General features: G+C 53.0%; 3 protein-coding genes across 5 annotated transcripts; 2 read left to right on the top strand and 1 right to left on the bottom strand.

The window, feature by feature from the left end:
• The first annotated feature begins 15 nt into the window (after window positions 1–15).
• USP21 (ubiquitin specific peptidase 21) lies at window positions 16–6,593 on the top strand. The gene is given in 14 exon segments (XM_020972013.2): window positions 16–137; window positions 797–1,411; window positions 2,254–2,313; window positions 2,449–2,572; window positions 3,116–3,227; window positions 3,446–3,571; window positions 3,573–3,596; window positions 4,194–4,258; window positions 4,489–4,592; window positions 4,931–5,017; window positions 5,269–5,347; window positions 5,632–5,739; window positions 5,867–5,981; window positions 6,211–6,593. Coding segments are annotated over 13 exon segments (1,689 nt in total). The 5' UTR covers window positions 16–137; window positions 797–817; the 3' UTR covers window positions 6,302–6,593.
• A 480-nt stretch (window positions 6,594–7,073) lies between these two features.
• On the top strand, window positions 7,074–11,241 carry PPOX (protoporphyrinogen oxidase). 2 transcript variants are annotated; one of them, XM_020972016.2, is made up of 13 exons: window positions 7,074–7,178; window positions 7,649–7,743; window positions 7,926–8,060; window positions 8,223–8,338; window positions 8,603–8,735; window positions 9,013–9,157; window positions 9,235–9,422; window positions 9,860–9,920; window positions 10,105–10,223; window positions 10,313–10,423; window positions 10,670–10,819; window positions 10,893–10,935; window positions 11,023–11,241. In XM_020972016.2, the coding sequence occupies exons 2-13, from the start codon at window positions 7,657–7,659 to the stop codon at window positions 11,163–11,165; spliced, it is 1,431 nt and encodes a 476-aa protein (XP_020827675.1). In that variant the 5' UTR covers window positions 7,074–7,178; window positions 7,649–7,656; the 3' UTR covers window positions 11,166–11,241. The 2 variants fall into 2 exon arrangements, with proteins under 2 accessions (XP_020827675.1, XP_020827674.1); XM_020972015.2 differs by lacking the exon at window positions 7,074–7,178 and adding an exon at window positions 7,185–7,461.
• Window positions 11,242–11,357: 116 nt separating this feature from the next.
• On the bottom strand, window positions 11,358–17,881 carry B4GALT3 (beta-1,4-galactosyltransferase 3). Of its 2 annotated transcripts, XM_020972052.2 has the most exons (8): window positions 17,762–17,865; window positions 16,417–16,491; window positions 15,794–16,067; window positions 15,044–15,279; window positions 14,034–14,224; window positions 13,743–13,865; window positions 12,192–12,296; window positions 11,358–12,095 (listed from the first exon to the last, which is right to left on the bottom strand). In XM_020972052.2, the coding sequence occupies exons 3-8, from the start codon at window positions 16,053–16,055 to the stop codon at window positions 11,831–11,833; spliced, it is 1,182 nt and encodes a 393-aa protein (XP_020827711.1). In that variant the 5' UTR covers window positions 16,056–16,067; window positions 16,417–16,491; window positions 17,762–17,865; the 3' UTR covers window positions 11,358–11,830. The 2 variants fall into 2 exon arrangements, with proteins under 2 accessions (XP_020827711.1, XP_020827712.1); XM_020972053.2 differs by lacking the exon at window positions 15,794–16,067 and having other exon boundaries at window positions 16,417–16,561; window positions 17,762–17,881.
• Window positions 17,882–17,910: the final 29 nt, after the last annotated feature.

The raw sequence follows: 17,910 nt of genomic DNA, 5'->3' as shown, positions 1-17,910 counted from the left end.
GCGCCTGCGGCGGGAGCGGCCTCGGCGGCGGCAGGGCCAGCAGCCGGGCCCGCTGGGGAGGTTCTCTGGGGCAGGAGGGGGTGGCCCTGAACTGGGGCCCGGGCCCGCCTGGCCCTCTGCCGCCTCGCTGGGGACAGGTACAGGCTGAAGGGCCACGGTGGTGGGGGGGCGATGCTATCCTCCTGCCGCTGCAGCGCCGTCGGGGACTGGGGGTACGGACCCGTGTGCTGGCGGCGTCGGGGGAGGGCCGCGTTTGCAGTTGCTGAGCTGGGGGCGGGACGCCGCCGCTGAAGTGGGAGGATGGCCGGCGGCCTGTCCGCCGCGGCCTGGGAGCCTCCCGCACCCGCAGCCAATCAGCGGCGACTACATCCCTGGCCCTCGGCCGAGGCACCTGGGGGAAGGGGGAGCACTTCGCGAGGGAGGGGACGCGGGCCGACCCGGGCCCGGGCGGGAGGTCCGATAGACGGGGCTGAGCGTGGGGTGGGCTCCTCGGGCTTTACTGCGGTGCTGCGAGGTAGCCTTCCGCTCGCTTTGCACGGGCCTTGGAACCCAGAGGGGCGAGTCCCCCGCCAGGGGTAGGACCCTAGCCTCCCGCACAGCCTGGGGGCTCATGGCTGTGTAGCCCTGGGTGCTTAGCCAAGGGTGCCGACTAGAGTGCGGGCAGTGAATGGGATGAGGAGCTGGAGCTGGAGCGAGGATGCCCAGCCATCAACCCAGCCTCCCAGAGGACAGCCCAAATGTGGATGGGCACCGCCCCCGAGGGGGGCTTGGAGCTGACCCTTTCCTCTCCTCCCAGGGCCTGCCCCGGGTCTCCAATATGCCCCAGGCTTCGGAGCACCGACTGGGCCGGGCCCGTGAACAGCCCATCAGTGTCCAGCCCCGGGTGGGAGCCAAGGTACCCATCAGCTCCAGGGCCAGGAGCAAGGAGCGCCGAAGCCCAGCACCTGCGCCTAACCCCGTGCTAAGGCCTCTGCCCCCTCGGCCCGGACCCCCTGAGGAAAGGTTCAAGAAGCTGGAGCTGGGGCGGGGGAGAAACTCAGCCCCTCGTCCTAGGGGCCCTCTCCGAGCTGATCATGGAGTGCCCCTGCCAGGCTCACCACCTCCCACTGTGGCACTGCCTCTGCCGTCCCGTACTAACCTGGCTCGGTCCAAGTCTGTGAGCAGTGGGGACTTGCGGCCAGTAGGGGCTTTAGGTGGACATCGAGGCTGCGGGGAGCTTGGAGCTGCACTGAGCCGCCTGACTCTCCGGCCTGAGCCCCCAGTGCTGAGACGCAGCACCTCTCTTCGTCGACTTGGTGGCTTCGCTGGTCCCCCTACCCTGATAACCATTCAGTCAGAGCCCCCTCCCACCCACGGCCCCTTTCTCACGTCTGCTCGGCCCCTGGAGTCTGTCCACCCTGATGACAAGATGGTGAGGACTGTTTTATATAGATCAGTCTCCAAATCTGAGCTCCCTCATACCCTTGGGCTTCTGACTTGGTTAGGTTTCCTGTCCTTGCCTCTTTCTCAGTCTCTTCTCCACCCCTTCATCATTCTTGTTGTCATATGTAGGCAGTGCTAACTAGTATAGCCCCCTTCTAGTCTCCCTTTCCCTTCCTGGGCTCTTGAGACCCTTTTCTGAGACACCTGAGGCCCTTCAGAATCTCCTGCCATATGGTCCTGCATCAGCCCCTGGGGATTCACTTTAGCTATTTGGGATTCTTCTTTAAGTCTCTATGCCCTTCATTCCCCAATGACCTCCCCTTTCCACCCCCCCCCATCTCTTGGTTTGTGGCTAATTAATCTCTTGGGTTAAGGTGGGGCTAGGAATATCTGAGGGAGCATGGGATAGCTGAGTAAGCTATTGCTGTGCTAGCTGAACTAAGCATAGTTGGGGCCAGCAAGGGAATCTGCCACGGGGGCAGGAGGGGGTCACAGAGGCAGGAGGGTGGAGGCTGGGGGTAACTGGGGAGTCATGCCAGTGCTAGGGGAACTGCCCCGGGAACTGCAGCGCCGACTGGCTGGGCAGAACCGGAATGGGCTAGGAGGTGGGACAGCAATGGCAGAGTCAGTGATGCACACAGCTGTGCTGGGGATACTACTCATGGCCAGTGAGGTAGGGGGACAAAGGGACCTGTGGAGGGATTGGATATAAGTCAGAGGATAGGAAAAAGGGACCCAGAGAGTCAGCTCTCTTGGAAGGGGAAGACACAGGTTGGGGATTTTGTTGTGGTGTCTGGGAGCCCTCAGCTTATCATTGTGGCCTTTTCCTAGGCTCATCACACACTGCTCTTGGGGTCTGGCCATGTTGGTCTCCGGAACCTGGGTAATACGGTGAGTGCTCCTCAATCCCTGGCAACAAGAAAAAGGGGAGGGAAGTGACAAAACTCATGACCTGAGATGAGGCAGAGCAATGTGCTTGCTCTGTCTGGGTGTGGGCCTGAATGGAGAACTCTGTGTGTTCTACAGTGCTTCCTGAATGCCGTGTTACAGTGTTTGAGCAGCACAAGGCCACTTCGGGACTTTTGTCTTCGGAGAGACTTTCGGCAAGAGGTGCCTGGTGGGGGCCGTGCCCATCAAGAACTTACTGAAGGTAGGAAAACATGCCTGATCCATTCTTTGTAGCCTCATTATTTTCCTTATTGTTAGCATGTAGTAATATACTTTATATTATTATTTTATATGTGATTAATATAATTAGCATTTTGTATCTGTGTGATGCTTAACAGTTTTTAAAATTTTGTTCACATCTGTTAATCTCATTTGATTCTCACAATATTCCTGTGAGGTAGGTAGAGCAGGTATTATCCCCATTTTACAGATGAGGAAACTGAGGCTCAAAGAGATTAATGACTTTCTCAAGATTACCCAGCTAGTAAGTGGCCGAAACAGCATTAGAATATAGGTCTTATCATTCCTAGTCCAGTGGTCCCTCTGCTCATTCCACCCCAAATTCTCCAACTTTTGAAAACTACCCTTGATACCACTGCCACCTCCATCAACAAATACATCTGATACAAATGTATCTGCCCTCTCCATAATGTCCATTAATCCCAAAGAGACAACTTCTTTCCTCCAGTGCCCCTTTTCCACCTCCCTCTTCAGTGGTTCACCTTTGTCCATCATCCCATAACAGCCTTTGCAGATGTGCTGGGAGCTCTGTGGCACCCTGACTCCTGTGAAGCTGTGAACCCTACACGTTTCCGCACTGTCTTCCAGAAATATGTCCCTTCCTTCTCCGGATACAGGTGGGGGTCTGGTAGGAGGAAGAACTTCCCTCTGGCCAGGTTGGTGAGGGGTAGGGGTGGGACAGGGCAGGCAACCCTAAGCAGAGGTAAGATAGGAGGATTCTTAAAATGTCACTCATGAAACTATAGATAATCCTTATTCTTGTGTGGGATGCTGTCTGGGAAAGGGGGACAGGGAGGACAGGAGTCAGTGTCCACCAGTCACTGTTTGGCTATAGCCAGCAGGATGCCCAGGAGTTCCTGAAGCTCCTCATGGAGCGGCTACATCTAGAGATCAACCGGAGGGGCCGCCGGGCCCCACCCATCTTGGCTGATACCCCAGCCCCCTCTCTACCCCGGCGGGGGCCTCCTTGAAGAGCCTGAGCTGAGGTAAGGGGAGAGCCTTCTTTCTTTTCCTGATCCCCCTTCCTTATTTATAAATCTATTAGTTTACCCATATTTTCTGTATATAAGCTCATTAGGCTTAGGAATGCAGGGTTAGAAGTGACCCTTTCTGGGGCGAGGGGGAGGCAGAGATGCAGCAATGATTTGGGAAAAAGGGGGCAGGGATAGAATGAAGTGGGGAGAAGATGAATGTTACAGAAAGGGATTGAGGGGAAAATAGGGAGTTGGCCTAGCTGAAGCTTTTAGGGAAAGGGAGCAGACTTAGCATGGCAGAAGGGGCAGAAGAGGACTCCCACACATGAGAAGTGGGGTAAAAGAAATGAGACGCAGAAGAAAAGCCTTCTCTCTCTCTCTTTGTGTGTTCATGTCTTTATCTTTGTTTCATCTTCCTTGACCTATGAGACGTTCCGTAATGCCCTTACCTCCTACAAGGTTAGTGAAGGAGCGAGGAGGGAGAAAAGAGCACCAGGCTCACTTGGGGGCACTTAAGAATGGGGCCTCTTCTAGTGAGAGAGAGGGCAGCCTGAGGCTGGTACCCTGTCTTCCTGGGGCCTCAGGGCTGCTTTCCATGCTCTGTGACAGTGATGATGAGCGAGCCAATCTAATGTGGAAACGATACTTGGATCGAGAAGACAGCAAAATCGTGGGTATGAAGGCAGTGTGAATAGGAAAACATAATAGAGATGAGGTGGAGAAATGGGAAAGTGGGACTGGGAAGACTGAAATATACCATAGAGGGGAGGAAAATATGAGCAGTGTGTGTGTGAAGGAGGGTGTGTGTGAAGATTAGCAATAGAAATGGGGACAGGGCATTTTGTACAGGTGGGACAGGGCTTCAGGGCTAAAACTCATCTCCCCGAGACCTTTTGTTTTCTAGACCTGTTTGTTGGCCAGTTGAAAAGTTGCCTCAAGTGCCAGGCCTGTGGGTATCGCTCCACGACCTTTGAGGTTTTTTGTGACCTGTCCCTGCCTATCCCCAAGGTGAGGGTTTAGGGGGATTTAGGGGATGAATAGACAAAGGGACTGTGACCTCATGGAGCCTATTCCTAGCCTGCCATCTTGGGTTTTCATTGGTTTTTTTTTTTCTATCATCTGTATTAGTGATGAGTAAATATCTATCTGTCTTTGCAACTGTAGCACTATGCACTTTTAACTATATATCCTTGGACCTTACTAAACTTATTCCTCTAGGTTTGGGAGTGAGGGGGTTGGCCCCCTAGGGGAGGGTACCTGAAAGGGATGTGTAACATCTTGGGTGAGTCCTGGGTTGGAGGTGGTCAAATTGAAGTTATACGGATACTGTTTCCCTTTTTCTCCAGAAAGGGTTTGCTGGAGGTAAGGTGTCTCTTCGGGATTGTTTCAGCCTCTTCACTAAGGAGGAAGAATTGGAGTCAGAAAATGCCCCGGTATGCAGTAGTGGGGGAGGGGAGACAGAGCCATAACATGGAAGACTTAAGAATTACCACACATAGTGAGAGGGGAATTGGGAGATGATTTTCTAGTCACCCCCAATATTCAGGGGAGGGGGGGATTGATCATAAGTCCCTCTGTTCAGGTGGGCGTGAGGGACAGATTGCAGGATACCAAGTGAATGGAGGGCACAGACAACTTCAACATGTTTAGGATGTGGGACTCGTTACCTTCATTTGCCATGCAGGTGTGTGACAGATGTCGGCAGAGAACACGGAGCACCAAAAAGCTGACTGTGCAAAGGTTCCCCCGGATCCTTGTGCTCCGTATCCTGCTCTTGGGATGGCCTCTCCAAGTCTCCCGTCACCCTCACTTACTGCTCATCTGTTAGTGTTCCTGTAGGCACACTGTCCTTGAGCTCTTCATACTCTTTGAGGTTGAAGAGATTGCCCTAAGAGCAATAGGGTGTGAAGTGGGTCTGGTCTTCCTTGGGGTGGGAGCAGTGCATGATATCTGTCTCTCCAGGTGTTCTTTATGGAGAGTCAGTAGCTTTAGTCTGCAAACTTCCCACCTTGTTTCCCTTCACTCCATGTTCCTTAACGGGGCCTAGACCTGAATCGGTTTTCTGCATCTCGAGGCTCTATTAAAAAAAGTTCTGTTGGAGTTGACTTCCCCCTGCAGCGACTGAGCCTAGGGGACTTTGCCAGTGATAAAGCTGGTAAGTCTGGTCGTGTGGCTTCCTGGGAGATGGAGAGGAAAGGAAGGAGGAAGAATACCAGGGGACTCTGGTGCCCAAGGGAGGCAGTCCCGGGGGAAGGACTTATTAAATAGCTTTAATTTTACAGGAAGTCCTGTGTACCAGCTGTATGCCCTTTGCAACCACTCCGGCAGTGTCCACTATGGTCACTACACAGCCCTGTGCCGGGGCCAGACTGGTTGGCATGTCTACAATGACTCTCGGTGAGGACAACTACGTTGTCTCATTCTTATCTCAGCATTTCCCCAACACCTGTCTCTGACTCTCAAGTCCAGAACAGGAGCCAGTGTGGAGAAGGGAGGGAAAGGGGAGGAGGGTATGTGTTTTAGGTGACTGGGATTCTTCTGCCTTCTCCTGGGCCCTGGAGAACTGGACACTTGGAGGTGACCAAATCACCAACCAACTCTCCCTGGTCCTGTTCCCATTCTCCAGTGTCTCCCCTGTCAGTGAAAACCAGGTGGCCTCCAGTGAGGGCTACGTGCTGTTCTACCAGTTGATGCAGGAGCCAGCGAGGTGCCTGTGATAAACTCCAAGTCCCGGGACCTGTGAAGCCCTCTTGATGCCCATAAATCCCAGACCTCCCATTTACCTCAGAGACGTCTATTTTTGTGTCTTTTTAATCTGGGAGGGGCTATCTCCCCTGTATTTTTTTTATTAAAACAAAAACGACCCCTTAACACCTGGAGGCTTCCCCGGCCTCCCAGACCCGTGTACAGAGCTGCCCAACCTTTTGCCCATGTACAGCCCCCATTCCCGCTGCAGTCTCACTTTTTGTGAATAAATTTAATAGGAAAAAAAAGATGAACGTGTCTGTTTATAGTCAAGACCTCGGGGAAAGGCCCCTCTCCTGGGTTTCTGCAGCCGCGGCGGGAGCCTTCGTCCTTCTCCAGTGACCGCCTGGGGGCCCGCGAAGCCAGGGGGAACAGGGGGGAGGGTCGGAGGCGGAGAGTCGGGCTCAGGGGCGAAGCGACTCCCCGCGAAGCTTGGGGGCCCCCTCCGTGTTGACAAACACCCGCTGCGTTGCCGGGCGCCCTCGGCTCCCGCAGGTCCGGCTTGTTGCTAACATCAGCCTGCTGTTTATGGAGCCCTTTCCCCACGGTCCCAGCCTCCAGTGGCCCCAGCTTCTCTACCACGCGCCCTGCCCCTGGGGTCTCTGCCCGGTCCCGCTCTCCCGCCGTGCCTAGGGGCCCCTAGCTCTCCTGGGCTACCTTCTTGACCCGCAGCCCCAGTGCGGCTGGGCACGGACGGGTTAAAAAAAAACCACGCCGGCAGTTGGCCCCGCCCCCTATGGAAGCGGCCCGGTGACTCAGCGTCTTTATTGGTACAGCCTACGGAGGGGTTTCTGGCCCCGCCAATCGGAACCCACGAAAGTACCGCGCCCCGGAGCGAGCCTCCCGAGAGTAAGTGGACGGCGAGCCAGAAGGGACTGCCAGGGTTTTGCGGAGCAGGGGGCGGCCTGGCCTCTGAAGGAGGCCTCTCGCCATGGGAGGAGGTCGGGGCCCGCCCTCCTGGGGCCTGACTCCTCGCTCTGGCCTCCCTGGATTCGGCAGGGTCAGATAGCGCGGGGCGCGGCCCTTATCTCCTCTGCCGGCCAGCGGCTTGGGGGCGGGGTCTCCAGAACCCAACGACCCCCGTTTTCCACCTCCCCTTGCCCTTGCTCATTCTGTCTCCCGGCTTCTCCAGGTGAGTCTTGGATTGCGGGGTTCCCGGGGGTCCAGGGGCGGGTCCAGCCCGGCGAGGTCCTGGTGGGAAAGAGTCGTTCGTTCGCTGCCGGCCGGAGGGCCCCACGTGTGGCCGGCTGCCCACGTGCCCAGGGGGCGGGGGGCAGCGGAGCCCACTCTGCAGCGGCCGCCTCCTCTCCCCCACTCAGGCTTTCTGATGCCCGGGACCGTGGCCGTGCTGGGCGGCGGCATCAGCGGCTTGGCCGCCTGTTACCACTTGAGCCGGGCCCCTTGGCCTCCCAAGGTGAGTGCCCTGCCCCGGCCAGTCTTTTCCGACCCCACTCCGTTCTTTCAAAAAACGCAAGCTTGGCGCCCGCCAATGAACCCCAACTTTGACATCAGTGGGTCTTGCACCCCGGCGCGGGCTGCCCATGAGTGGGGAGCCGAGTCTGGTGGCCGTGGGCCTCTCCCACCCTTTTCCCCTAGGTGATCTTGATCGAAGCCAGCCAACGCCTCGGCGGCTGGATTCGGTCAGTCCGAGGGGAGGATGGAGCTGTCTTTGAACTTGGACCCCGAGGAATTCGTCCAGCTGGAGAGTTAGGAGCCAGGACCTTGCTCATGGTGAGGGGGCGTAAACCGTGGGAGGGGGAGAGGGATTTTCCTTTGTGATCAAGTGAAAGGAAGATTACCTTTAAGACGACCCCCAGCCCATGCAATACCTCCGACTCCTTTTCTTCTTTTAATTTTTCTTATTCTTGCGTGGGTGGGGTTTGTTGAGGGCAGGTGTCGGAGCTTGGCTTGGACTCTGCGATTTTGCCAGTTCCCGGGAACCATCCTGCTGCACAAAACCGCTTCTTGTATGTCGGGGGAACCTTGCACCCTCTGCCTACTGGCCTCAGGTAGGTTTTATCTTACCTTAAATACCTTAGTTCTGGCCCTTCTATTGAGAAACTGTTTTTGCCTACTCTATTACCCTCTGTACTCACCCACCCTCCTCATTTCCTGTTTCAAGGACACTTCTTTAGCCTCAAATTCCTTGATTTCTCTTATAACAGTTATCCTGGTTATAACAAACCCTTGATGTAGAAATAATACTCTGGGGTCGAGGAGCCTTTCCAGCTGACCCTTCCTCATCCTGGACTCTTTCTTCTCTTGGAAAACAGGGGACTGTTCCTCCCAGCCCCGCCTTTCACCAAGCCCCTGTTCTGGACTGGGCTTAGGGAACTGACTGCTCCTCGGAGCATGGAACCTGACGAGACTGTGCACAGTTTTGCAGAGAGGCGCCTGGGACCAGAGGCAAGTCCGCTATAGAGCTCCCTTAAATTCTCTTTTCAAAACCCGATACCAGGATATAATCCCCACCGTCTTGCACCCAGGTTCACCATTGACATCCTTTGGGAACATTTCCCACACTGCTCACCTTCACTGCACACCTTTCCCATAGGGCACCAAAATCTAAAACTTTCCCAGTCCTCCAGTTCAGGAAGAAAGCTGTCATTGAGGAAAGGCAAGGATGCAAAGCCTGGGAGAGCCAAAGGCCTGACATCTTTTCCATTCCTGTCTTTTTCTGAAGGTGGCTTCCATCGCCATGGACAGTCTTTGTAGAGGAGTATTTGCAGGAGACAGTAGAGTTCTCAGTATCCGATCCTGTTTTCCCAGTCTCTTTCGGGCTGAACAGACTCATCGATCTGTTCTGTTGGGGTTACTGCTGGGTGCAGGTGAGGAAGGGCAGCCCTGAGGGGATGATTGGTGGATCTGGGGAAAAACTGTGACATCTATTTCCTAACTCCTCTAGGGCAGAGCCGCCAGCTAGATTCACCTCTGATTAGTCAGGCCAGAGCTGAGCGTTGGAGCCAGTGGTCTCTCCGGGGAGGGCTGGAGATGCTGCCTCAGGCCTTGGGCACCCGCCTGATTCATCAAGGAGTCACTGTTCTAACGGGTCAGGCAGTTTGTGGACTCAGTTTCCACTCTGGTCGATGGCAGGTAAAAGTGGTTCTGGAGATAACCTGCCCCTCAGGGCTGTCTGGCTGTATCTGTTTCTCATTGGGTCTGCCACTGTTGTTAGTGGACTAAGTAGTAGGACCAAGAATGTTGTGTTCCCTACTGACCTCAACTTAGCTATCTCTTTCCCTGATCCCTAAACTATGAACCCCTCGTAACTGACTGCCCAACACTGATGTACTCTGGTGCTTGTGACAGCATCAGGCCTTCCCAGTTTCCACCAGGAGTTTGGGTGAGGGGCATCCCTCCTCTTTGCAGTGCAGGTTGATGACTGTGAACATGAAAACATTACATTTGTGAGGGAAGATGAATGTGTAGGAAGGACATTGCCATAGCGTACAGGCCTTTCTCCGTCCCCCAGAATTTGAGTTATGCCTCTGATCCACTTCCATCTGTTTCCCCGTCTCTGTCTCTCTCAGGTGTCTCTGGGAGATAGCAGCCTGGAGGCTGATCACATCATTAGTGCTGTCCCTGCTGCAGGTAGTGGGGTGAGAGGGTGTCCCCCCGGGTGGTGGTGGGGCAGCATTCTCCACTCTCTCTAGGGGTGGGACTAAGCAGTCAGCTTTTTGTCACCTCTCCTTTTATCCTTCCCTGCAGGGACTGGTCGCCAGGAGTCCTTCCCTAGAGGAAGGTGCCAAATGACCATGTGTCTCTCTCCCTCCAGTGTTAAGTGAATTGCTTCCCTCTGAAGCAGCACCTCTGGCCCAAGCCCTGGCCCCTATTCGTGCCGTATCTGTGGCTGTGGTGAATCTGCAGTATCAGGGGGTTCACCTGCCTGTCCAGGTAAAAGGGAACAGAGGAGGAACTTTGGAATAAGGAAACATGGGCATGTCTGAGACCCTGCCTCACTGACATACTTGCCCCTTCCCCAGGGTTTTGGACACCTGGTTCCATCTTCTGAAGATCCTGGTGTCCTGGGAATTGTATATGATTCTGTTGCCTTCCCTGAACAGGATGGGAGCCCTTCCAGCGTTAGAATAACGGTGAGAAAGTATCCTTACTGGGGGCTATCAGGCAGCAAAAGGTGTCGGAAAGATGTGAACTAGTCCCCACCTCTGCTGCTTACTCGTTGTGGTTAATTCAGTTCAGACTTGACATCTATAAAGAGGGAATGATTTTTTTAAGAACAAACAAAAAACTTACCCAAAGTCATGATTCTGTGATTAAAGAGATCTTATTATGTTGGAGAATGGGGGATAAAGGCTGCTTAATGTTATATCTGATGCCAGGTGATGCTGGGGGGAGCTTGGCTGCAAGCACTGCAGGATGGGGGGCAGAAGTTACCTGAGGAGCTATTCCAACAAGAAGCCCAGGAAGCAGTTGCCACACAGTTGGGGCTAAAAAAGCCACCAACTCAAAGCCTGGTCAGCCTACATAAGGTAAGTTAGGGGAGAGGGCTAAAGGGGAGAAGGCTAGGAAGCCAGCCCTAACCTCTTGATCTTCTCTCCTCAGAGCTGCATTCCCCAATATACCTTAGGCCACTGGCAGAGACTAGGTAAGTTGTGAGCGGAGGGAGAGACACACAGTGATGAAGGGTCAAGAAGTAAAAATTCAACTGTGATATTTCCCAAATCTTTTCCAGAAGCAGCTGCCCAATTTCTAGCCAACCATCAATTGCCTCTGACTCTAGCCGGAGCATCTTATGAAGGTGTTTCAGTCAATGACTGCATTGAGAGTGGGCGACGGGCTGCAGCTCATGTCTTGAGCACTGATCCTGACCTTTGACCTAGAGCCTTTTTTCTTATCTCTGCAGGCCAGGGACTCCAGTCAAGACTAATAAAATTGCTCTAATTGGACAGTAGCTGCTTGTTTTTCTTATAATGAATTTCCTGTCCTTGCCAAAGAGAGGCCAGGCCTTTGGGAAAGACAGGTCCAAAGCCTAGGTAAATGAGTTAGAGAAGACAGGGGCAAAGGAGAGACACGACAGAGTCCTTTATTAGAAAATATATAAAAATCCCAGGGTTCCCAGACCGACCTGGTGGGGAGAAACACCCCACAAGAGAATCCCGAAGGGGAAGGATCATGCCTTCCCCAACTGACACATTCCCCCAGGGGCCATAAATAAAATAAATATTCACAGGGGCCCAGGGAGGAGGGTCATACCTGAGCCCTCTTTTGGGGGTGGGAGGGTAAGGAGGGAGTAGGAGAACCCTAGGGCCCAAACCTACTCCTACCCTAGTGGCAGGGTACTCCCACAGAGGTGGAGAGTCAGCGTTATGTATAACACGTCCGGGAATCACAGTCATGTGCCCTATCTTGGGGGACTCAGAAGTAGGGTCCTCCAGGGCTGCAGGAGCCCAGCTCCAACACAGCAGAGGAACCCCCTTAGGCAGCAGTGAAAGGGGACCAGGAGAGGACACATTCCCTCTAATCTCAAATGAGAAGAGGGGTCAGTGGGAACCAGTGTGGTTGGCAGGAGGCAGAGGACCAGGCCGTGCTGGGGGCCGGCGCTGTAGCATTTCGTGACGAAAGGCCTGAGAGGAACCAGGTGGGAATTTGGGACCTGAGGGGGACCGAGGGCCACGGGGATCAACCCCAATGTCTGCTGTAATATTGGTATAAAGTGGGCCCAATTCTCGAGCCAGTAGTCTGTATGTCAGCGAGTTCATTCCATCCTGCGTCCATGAGCGTTGTGTCCGGATCAAGAGGTCAAACCTGGGGGTCAGAAATTATAGAGCTAAGATCCTGAAGGATAATGGGAAGAAAGTACCAAGCTGAAATTTCTTCAAACCTCTAACCCTCAGTCCCTACCTGTGGGGGTTTTCTTCATTTCCCTTATCTCCTCGGTGTTTCACCATCTTGTAGTGTCCCACAGAGATGGGTGGTCGAGAGATCTTCATCCCAGCTAGACGAACCCTAGTGGAGAACATGGTTTTAGCAGAGTGTAGAGCTGCCAACCTATATGGTTGTTCAGTCCTTTTTTTCAGTCCTGTCTGACTCTATGACCCCATTTGGGATTTTCTTGGCAGAGATACTTGAGTGGTTTGCCATTTCCTTCTTCAACCCATTTTACAGATGAGGAAACTAAGGCAAACGGTTAAGTGACTTGCCCAGGGTCACCCAGCTAGTAAGTGTCTGAGGCTGGGTTTGAGCTCAGGTTTTCCTGACTCCAGGCACTCTTATCTACGGCATCACCTAGCTGCCTCGCCAGTTTATATAGGTCTGGGAACAGGGAGAAGAGACATCTGGGAATGGGAGAACAGGCGAAGGAGAAGGAATACTTATAACAGGTAACTGAAACCTTTTTAAAAAAGATAAACCTATGATCATGACCAGAAAACTAGAAAAAGGAGCATGTGTTCTGAATGAATAAGAGGGAAGAAAATGATCGAGGCTCCACAGACGCTAACTCTATGGGACTGGCAGGTATTGTTCAACCCCTTGCCCTCATCTCTAAAAGGCTCTCAGAAACCAGAAGTTGCCCTTGATGCCTGAAAAATGGCAGCTGTGAATCCTAGGCTGGAAAAGAAAAGCAAAAACCCAGGAATTAAAGAACCAATCAGAGGGCCTAAATTTTAGCACTATGAGGCATGTCCTGACTGGTGACCCAGATAAGGGAATTCCTTCAAGTTCAAGGGTACAGCAAGGGTGACTATTTAATAAAACAGTGACAGAATTCTGAACTCTGAACTTTGTCAATTGTCTGACAGGTGGCAGGGAGGAGATATGAATCCAGGGCAGGGAGCACATAATCACTAATACTCTCAAACTACATGTGACAAGGAGACAGATGACAGCAAAGGCTAGGAGTCAGGATAACAACGTGACTTTTAAAACAAGCAATATGGCCCCTTTGTAAATAAAACTGTAACACCTTTTCAATAATAAAACCCCTTTAGAATGTCCATCTTTGGAGTTTTCCAAACACAGCTTATCTTAGCAAAAAGCAAGAGGGCTAGACTAAATGACCTTGAGGGTCCCTCTCTAGCTCCAGAGGGATGTGGTTCAAAGCCAGCCAGAACTGGGGACACGAAGAGCAGAAAAAGGTGGTGAAGAAACACAGTGGGACACCAGGCCCAGAGGGAGTCATAGGGAATGAACTGGGGGAGGGCAAGTGGGGACAGGTGACAAAAAGAGTCTAGGTAGGGGGGCAGCTAGGTGGAGCAGTGGAAAGAGCACTGGGCCTGTAGTCAGGAGGACCTGAGTTCAAATCCAGCCTCAGACACATAACACTCACTAGCTGTATGACTCTGGGCAAGTTACTTAACCTCAACTGCCTCACCAAAACAAAAAAGAGGCTAGCCAACTCGGGGTGGGTGATGGTGGTCTTAGGGATGTCCAGAGGGTCACAGCCAATCTGACCTGGTGGCAATATCGTCATCTTCTCCGCCCCAACCCCAATACTCGTTGGGGAAGCCATTCATCTTCAGGTACTGATCTGGAGTAAGAGCTGAGACCCCCCCAAAGTACTGGGGGTATGGGAGGCTAGAAGAAAGCAGAGACACTCATAAAGCACTAAGAGAAAACATCCTTTGTCCAACCAAATCTATTTTTCTCCTCCCCTGGGTCCCTACCCCAATCCACAGCACTGGTATCTCTGTTGCTTCTAGACCTCCTCCTCTCCAAATCCCCAGTCAGCATTAAAACACATACCTATATCCAAACTTGTTCATGGCAACAGCAACATGTCTGGGCCCCCCAGGGTCACAGACATAAAGATTGTGATCGTTTTCCGGCAGCAAGTCCACATCATGCAGAAACAGGCAGTCCCACTCTTCATCACGAAGGGCCTCCCGAACCCCCACATTCAGAAGCTTTGCCCTGTTAAATGTTCCGTTTCCAGCCTAAGAAACAATGGAAAGGCCTCATTGGGAATGGTTTTGGACGGAGGGAAAATAGAACAAAGGAGGGCCAATGAAAGGATTATAATTACCCTAGGAAGGGTGATAAATGAAATGGGCCAGTAGTGGACATCGAGAAGTACTGCTTTATTCTCCCCTCTGGGAGTTTTATCTGATTAAATTTAATTGCCCTAATATGAAATATAAAGTAGAACTAGGGGTACTGTATACATATTGACTACAATTTGGTAAAAGAAAAGAAGTACTGGCATACTGCACACATTGTTATTTGTTCAGTTATTTTTCAGTCATGTCTGACTCTTTGTGACCTCATCTGGGGTTCTCTTGGCAAAGATACTGGAATGTTTTGCCATTTCCTTCTCCAGCTCATTTTACAGATGTGGAAACTAAGGCAAACAGTGTTAAATGACTTGCCCAGGTTCACACAGCCAGAAAGGTGTCTGAGGCCAAATTTGAACTCAAGATTAGTCTTTCCTGACTTCAGGCCGGGCACTGTGCCACCTAGCTGCCCCCAGCTGGCAGACACTATTTGACAGTGTAGGGAACTCACACTACCAATGCAGATATACAACTATTTGTCAGTTTAGAGTTTCAGAAAGTTTCTTGGGGGGTCCTAAGAGGTTAAGGGATGTTTGTAGGGTTACCCAGTCACTGATGTATCAGAAAAATTCAAGGCATAGTCTCTAACCACTACATGACACTGCCTCTCAAATAAATACACAAATAAAAATAAATGCAAAACAGAAATAAAGCTGTGATGTCCTATTAAATGTTGCCTATAGCAAGTATGGGGGAGGGTACCTGGTGGATGACATAGATGCCATAGGCGAGCTGCTGACGTTGTAGAAAAGGATGCAGGTGGTAGAGGAGCAGACGGAGATGGGGCTCCCGAGCCCGATGTGGCACAATGATGGCGGTTCGAGATCGAGGCTCACAGTCCCCTGGATGGTAACGGCCCCCTAGCTCTACCCGAGGGTTTCTCTCCAAAATCTGTGCCATTGACGGCACAGGGCTAAAGGACACTGACACAGGACCCACTGTTGGGGGAGGAATAGTAAGGTCAGGGAAGCTGACACCTCATCTGGCTTCGGGCCTAAAATTCCAGAAAGGTTCTGGAATCTCTGGCACCACAGGACAGATGTTCATCAAGTTGAGAGTTTGGCCCTTGAACCTAGAAGTTTCTTCTAATTTCTGATTTCCTCACTTACAAAATTTTCCTCTCTGACCAAAGGTATAGCTGGTCGTGACAGCAAGTATGAAAGCAGGTACGTAACTGGACAAATACTGAGACCTACAGACTCAGGATTACCTGTGAGGGGAAAACTTTCTAGGGCTGGGGACATGGTAAACCCAAGAGGTGAGAAAGAGCAGGAAATGGAACACAATGAGTCTAACCAGGACTAGATTCCCAGGCCACCCTCAGATCTCCTATTGGACCTCATCTTTATAGGTCATGCCCCCAGAGCCATTTCTCCATGCTAGTCAAACATGCTTCCTCCCACTCCACAGTGCCCTTTGCTCGACTCTGTGCCGTCTTCCCTCTCAGCTCACCTAGGAGGGGAGAGCGCTCAGGGCAGTAGGGCAAAGCCTCTGGAGCCACAGGAGCCCCCGGGGCAGGAGGGGCACCAGGCAGGCGGCTGAGGTTGGTATAGACATCGTGGGGTCGTGAATAATCGAAGGTGGGGCCTGGGTCTCGACCAAACAGGGCACCAAGGCTACGGAAACCACCAAGGGACAGGTACATCATGACAGCCAGCTGGGAGCCGACAAGCAAGGCCAGGGTGCAAGGCCGATCTAGAATCCGACGAAACATCCTGAAGTGTGACTAGAAATGGGCAGAAAGACATGGAGTCTGAGAAGAGGTAAAGAGGGGCAAAGGCAGGGGAAAGCTGGGGAAACCAGGTGGGTCAAGGTGAAAGTAACGGAGAAAACGTCAGTGTCTGGGGGACAAGAAGCAGAGAAACAGGCTCAGGACAGTCAGGACAGAAAGGAAGAGGACACAGCAGGCAGAAAGAGGTGGTCAGAATAACAGGGATGGGAGCAAAGGTGAGCAGGGAAAACCCAAGTAAGGACAGAACCAGACCACCATCCCTACTGAGTATGTCATAAAGTCAATTCCAGACAACTTAAGAGAGAAGAGTCACTGACATTTTGATGGAGAGGAAAGAACTCACCTGGACTCAGGCTGTCGCTTGAAGGGAAGTAGGGGGTCCAGGGGGCTCTGGAGGGGTAGGTCTGTGAGGCATCATCTAAAGTTGGGAATGTTGGAAAGAGGAGAAAGGGAAGTTCTCTCCATTTGTAGAGAGACAGTTTGGTGTCCTAAAATGAACAATGGACTTGGAGTTAGACCTGACTTCAAATCCAAGCTCAGATGATTACTACCTGTATGACCCTGAGCAAGTCACTTTACTTAGAGCCTCAGTTTCCTGACTTGTAATATGGGAATAATAATACTGACCCTACCTACTTCACAGAGTTGTTGTAAGGAGGCCTGAAAGTACTATATAAATGTGAACTATTATTACATTAGGATCCTAAGGGACAACCAGACTCTGCTCAGGAAAAGAAAAAACACAGGTCTTTAGCTTCCTTTAGGATTAAGGAAATAAGATTCCCAGAGCGGGGAGGGAGGGATGATACTGGACTGGGAGCCAGTTCTTGTAGTTAAGAGAAGCCTGTTTTCCAGGAGGTGTATGTAGCGAAAGGTAGATTGGGGGGAGGGGGTCAAGAGAGATCCTGGATGCCTTAGGAAATTTGAGTCGGGGTTTCCCTAGAAGCCAATCTCAGCCTTTAGGTTGGGACCTGGGGAAGAGCTCCCAAATACTTCCCCCATCCCCAACAGAGCACCAGTTTTGGAACCAAGGACTTGGGGTGCCCATTTGATGAACTTATGCCCTTAGGGAAAGTGCCCAGCTGGAAGGAGGGGGTTGGGGACGTGGCACAACCAGAGCCCTAGAAGGGAAGGGCCCAAAGGGGCAGAGCAACATCAGCTTCCCCTCCTCCTCCTGCCCCTCTCCCTCCTCCTCCCCAGCTTGGCAGGTGCCACCTGGGAGCCGGAGACTGATCGGCAGCCCCGGGAGCCCGCTACGCTAGAGCAGTGGGGACGACTCTCACTCCGACCCACACGGAGGTTCGAGATGGGGAGCCATCTAGGGGAAGAGAGGTGCGGGGTGGGGGTAGGAGGATGGGGGCCCGGCGCCCCAGCATCCGGGAGAAAGCGCCAGCTCACCTGGAGGGGGCGGACCCAGGGCGCGGTGGCGTCCCGGGCAGACCGCGAGCCTCCCCCTCCCCCCCCCGCCGCCTCCGCAACGCACGCTCCTCTTCCCCTCCATGACCCCTGCGGGCTCCCGTCTGCCTGGGAACAGCTGAGGACGCCCCCGCCTCCGTCCTCTCCATCCCCCAGCCCCGCGCTACCCCCCCCCCCCCCGCCCCTCCGACCTTATGGGCTTCTTCGCCCTCCGCTCCCCACCTCGAACCTGGGCCCAGGTCCCCTTTCTCGGCGCCACCAATCCCCAATACCTGGCCTTCTTTCATATCCCCCTCCACCGCCGCCCTAAGCGCCAGGAAAGAGCAGCCACCGCCATCTTGGAAAAGGGCTGGGGGTAGTGGGGCGGAGCTCGCCTTCCGGGGACCTGAGGCTGGATGGGGAGAGAGGCTTGGCCAGGGAG

Source organism: Phascolarctos cinereus, unplaced genomic scaffold (genome assembly GCF_003287225.1).
Source record: "Phascolarctos cinereus isolate Bilbo 61053 unplaced genomic scaffold, phaCin_HiC Scaffold_5;HRSCAF=322, whole genome shotgun sequence".
In the NCBI taxonomy this organism is placed as follows: Eukaryota; Metazoa; Chordata; class Mammalia; order Diprotodontia; family Phascolarctidae; genus Phascolarctos; species Phascolarctos cinereus.
This window is presented reverse-complemented; position numbering and strand designations above follow the sequence as displayed.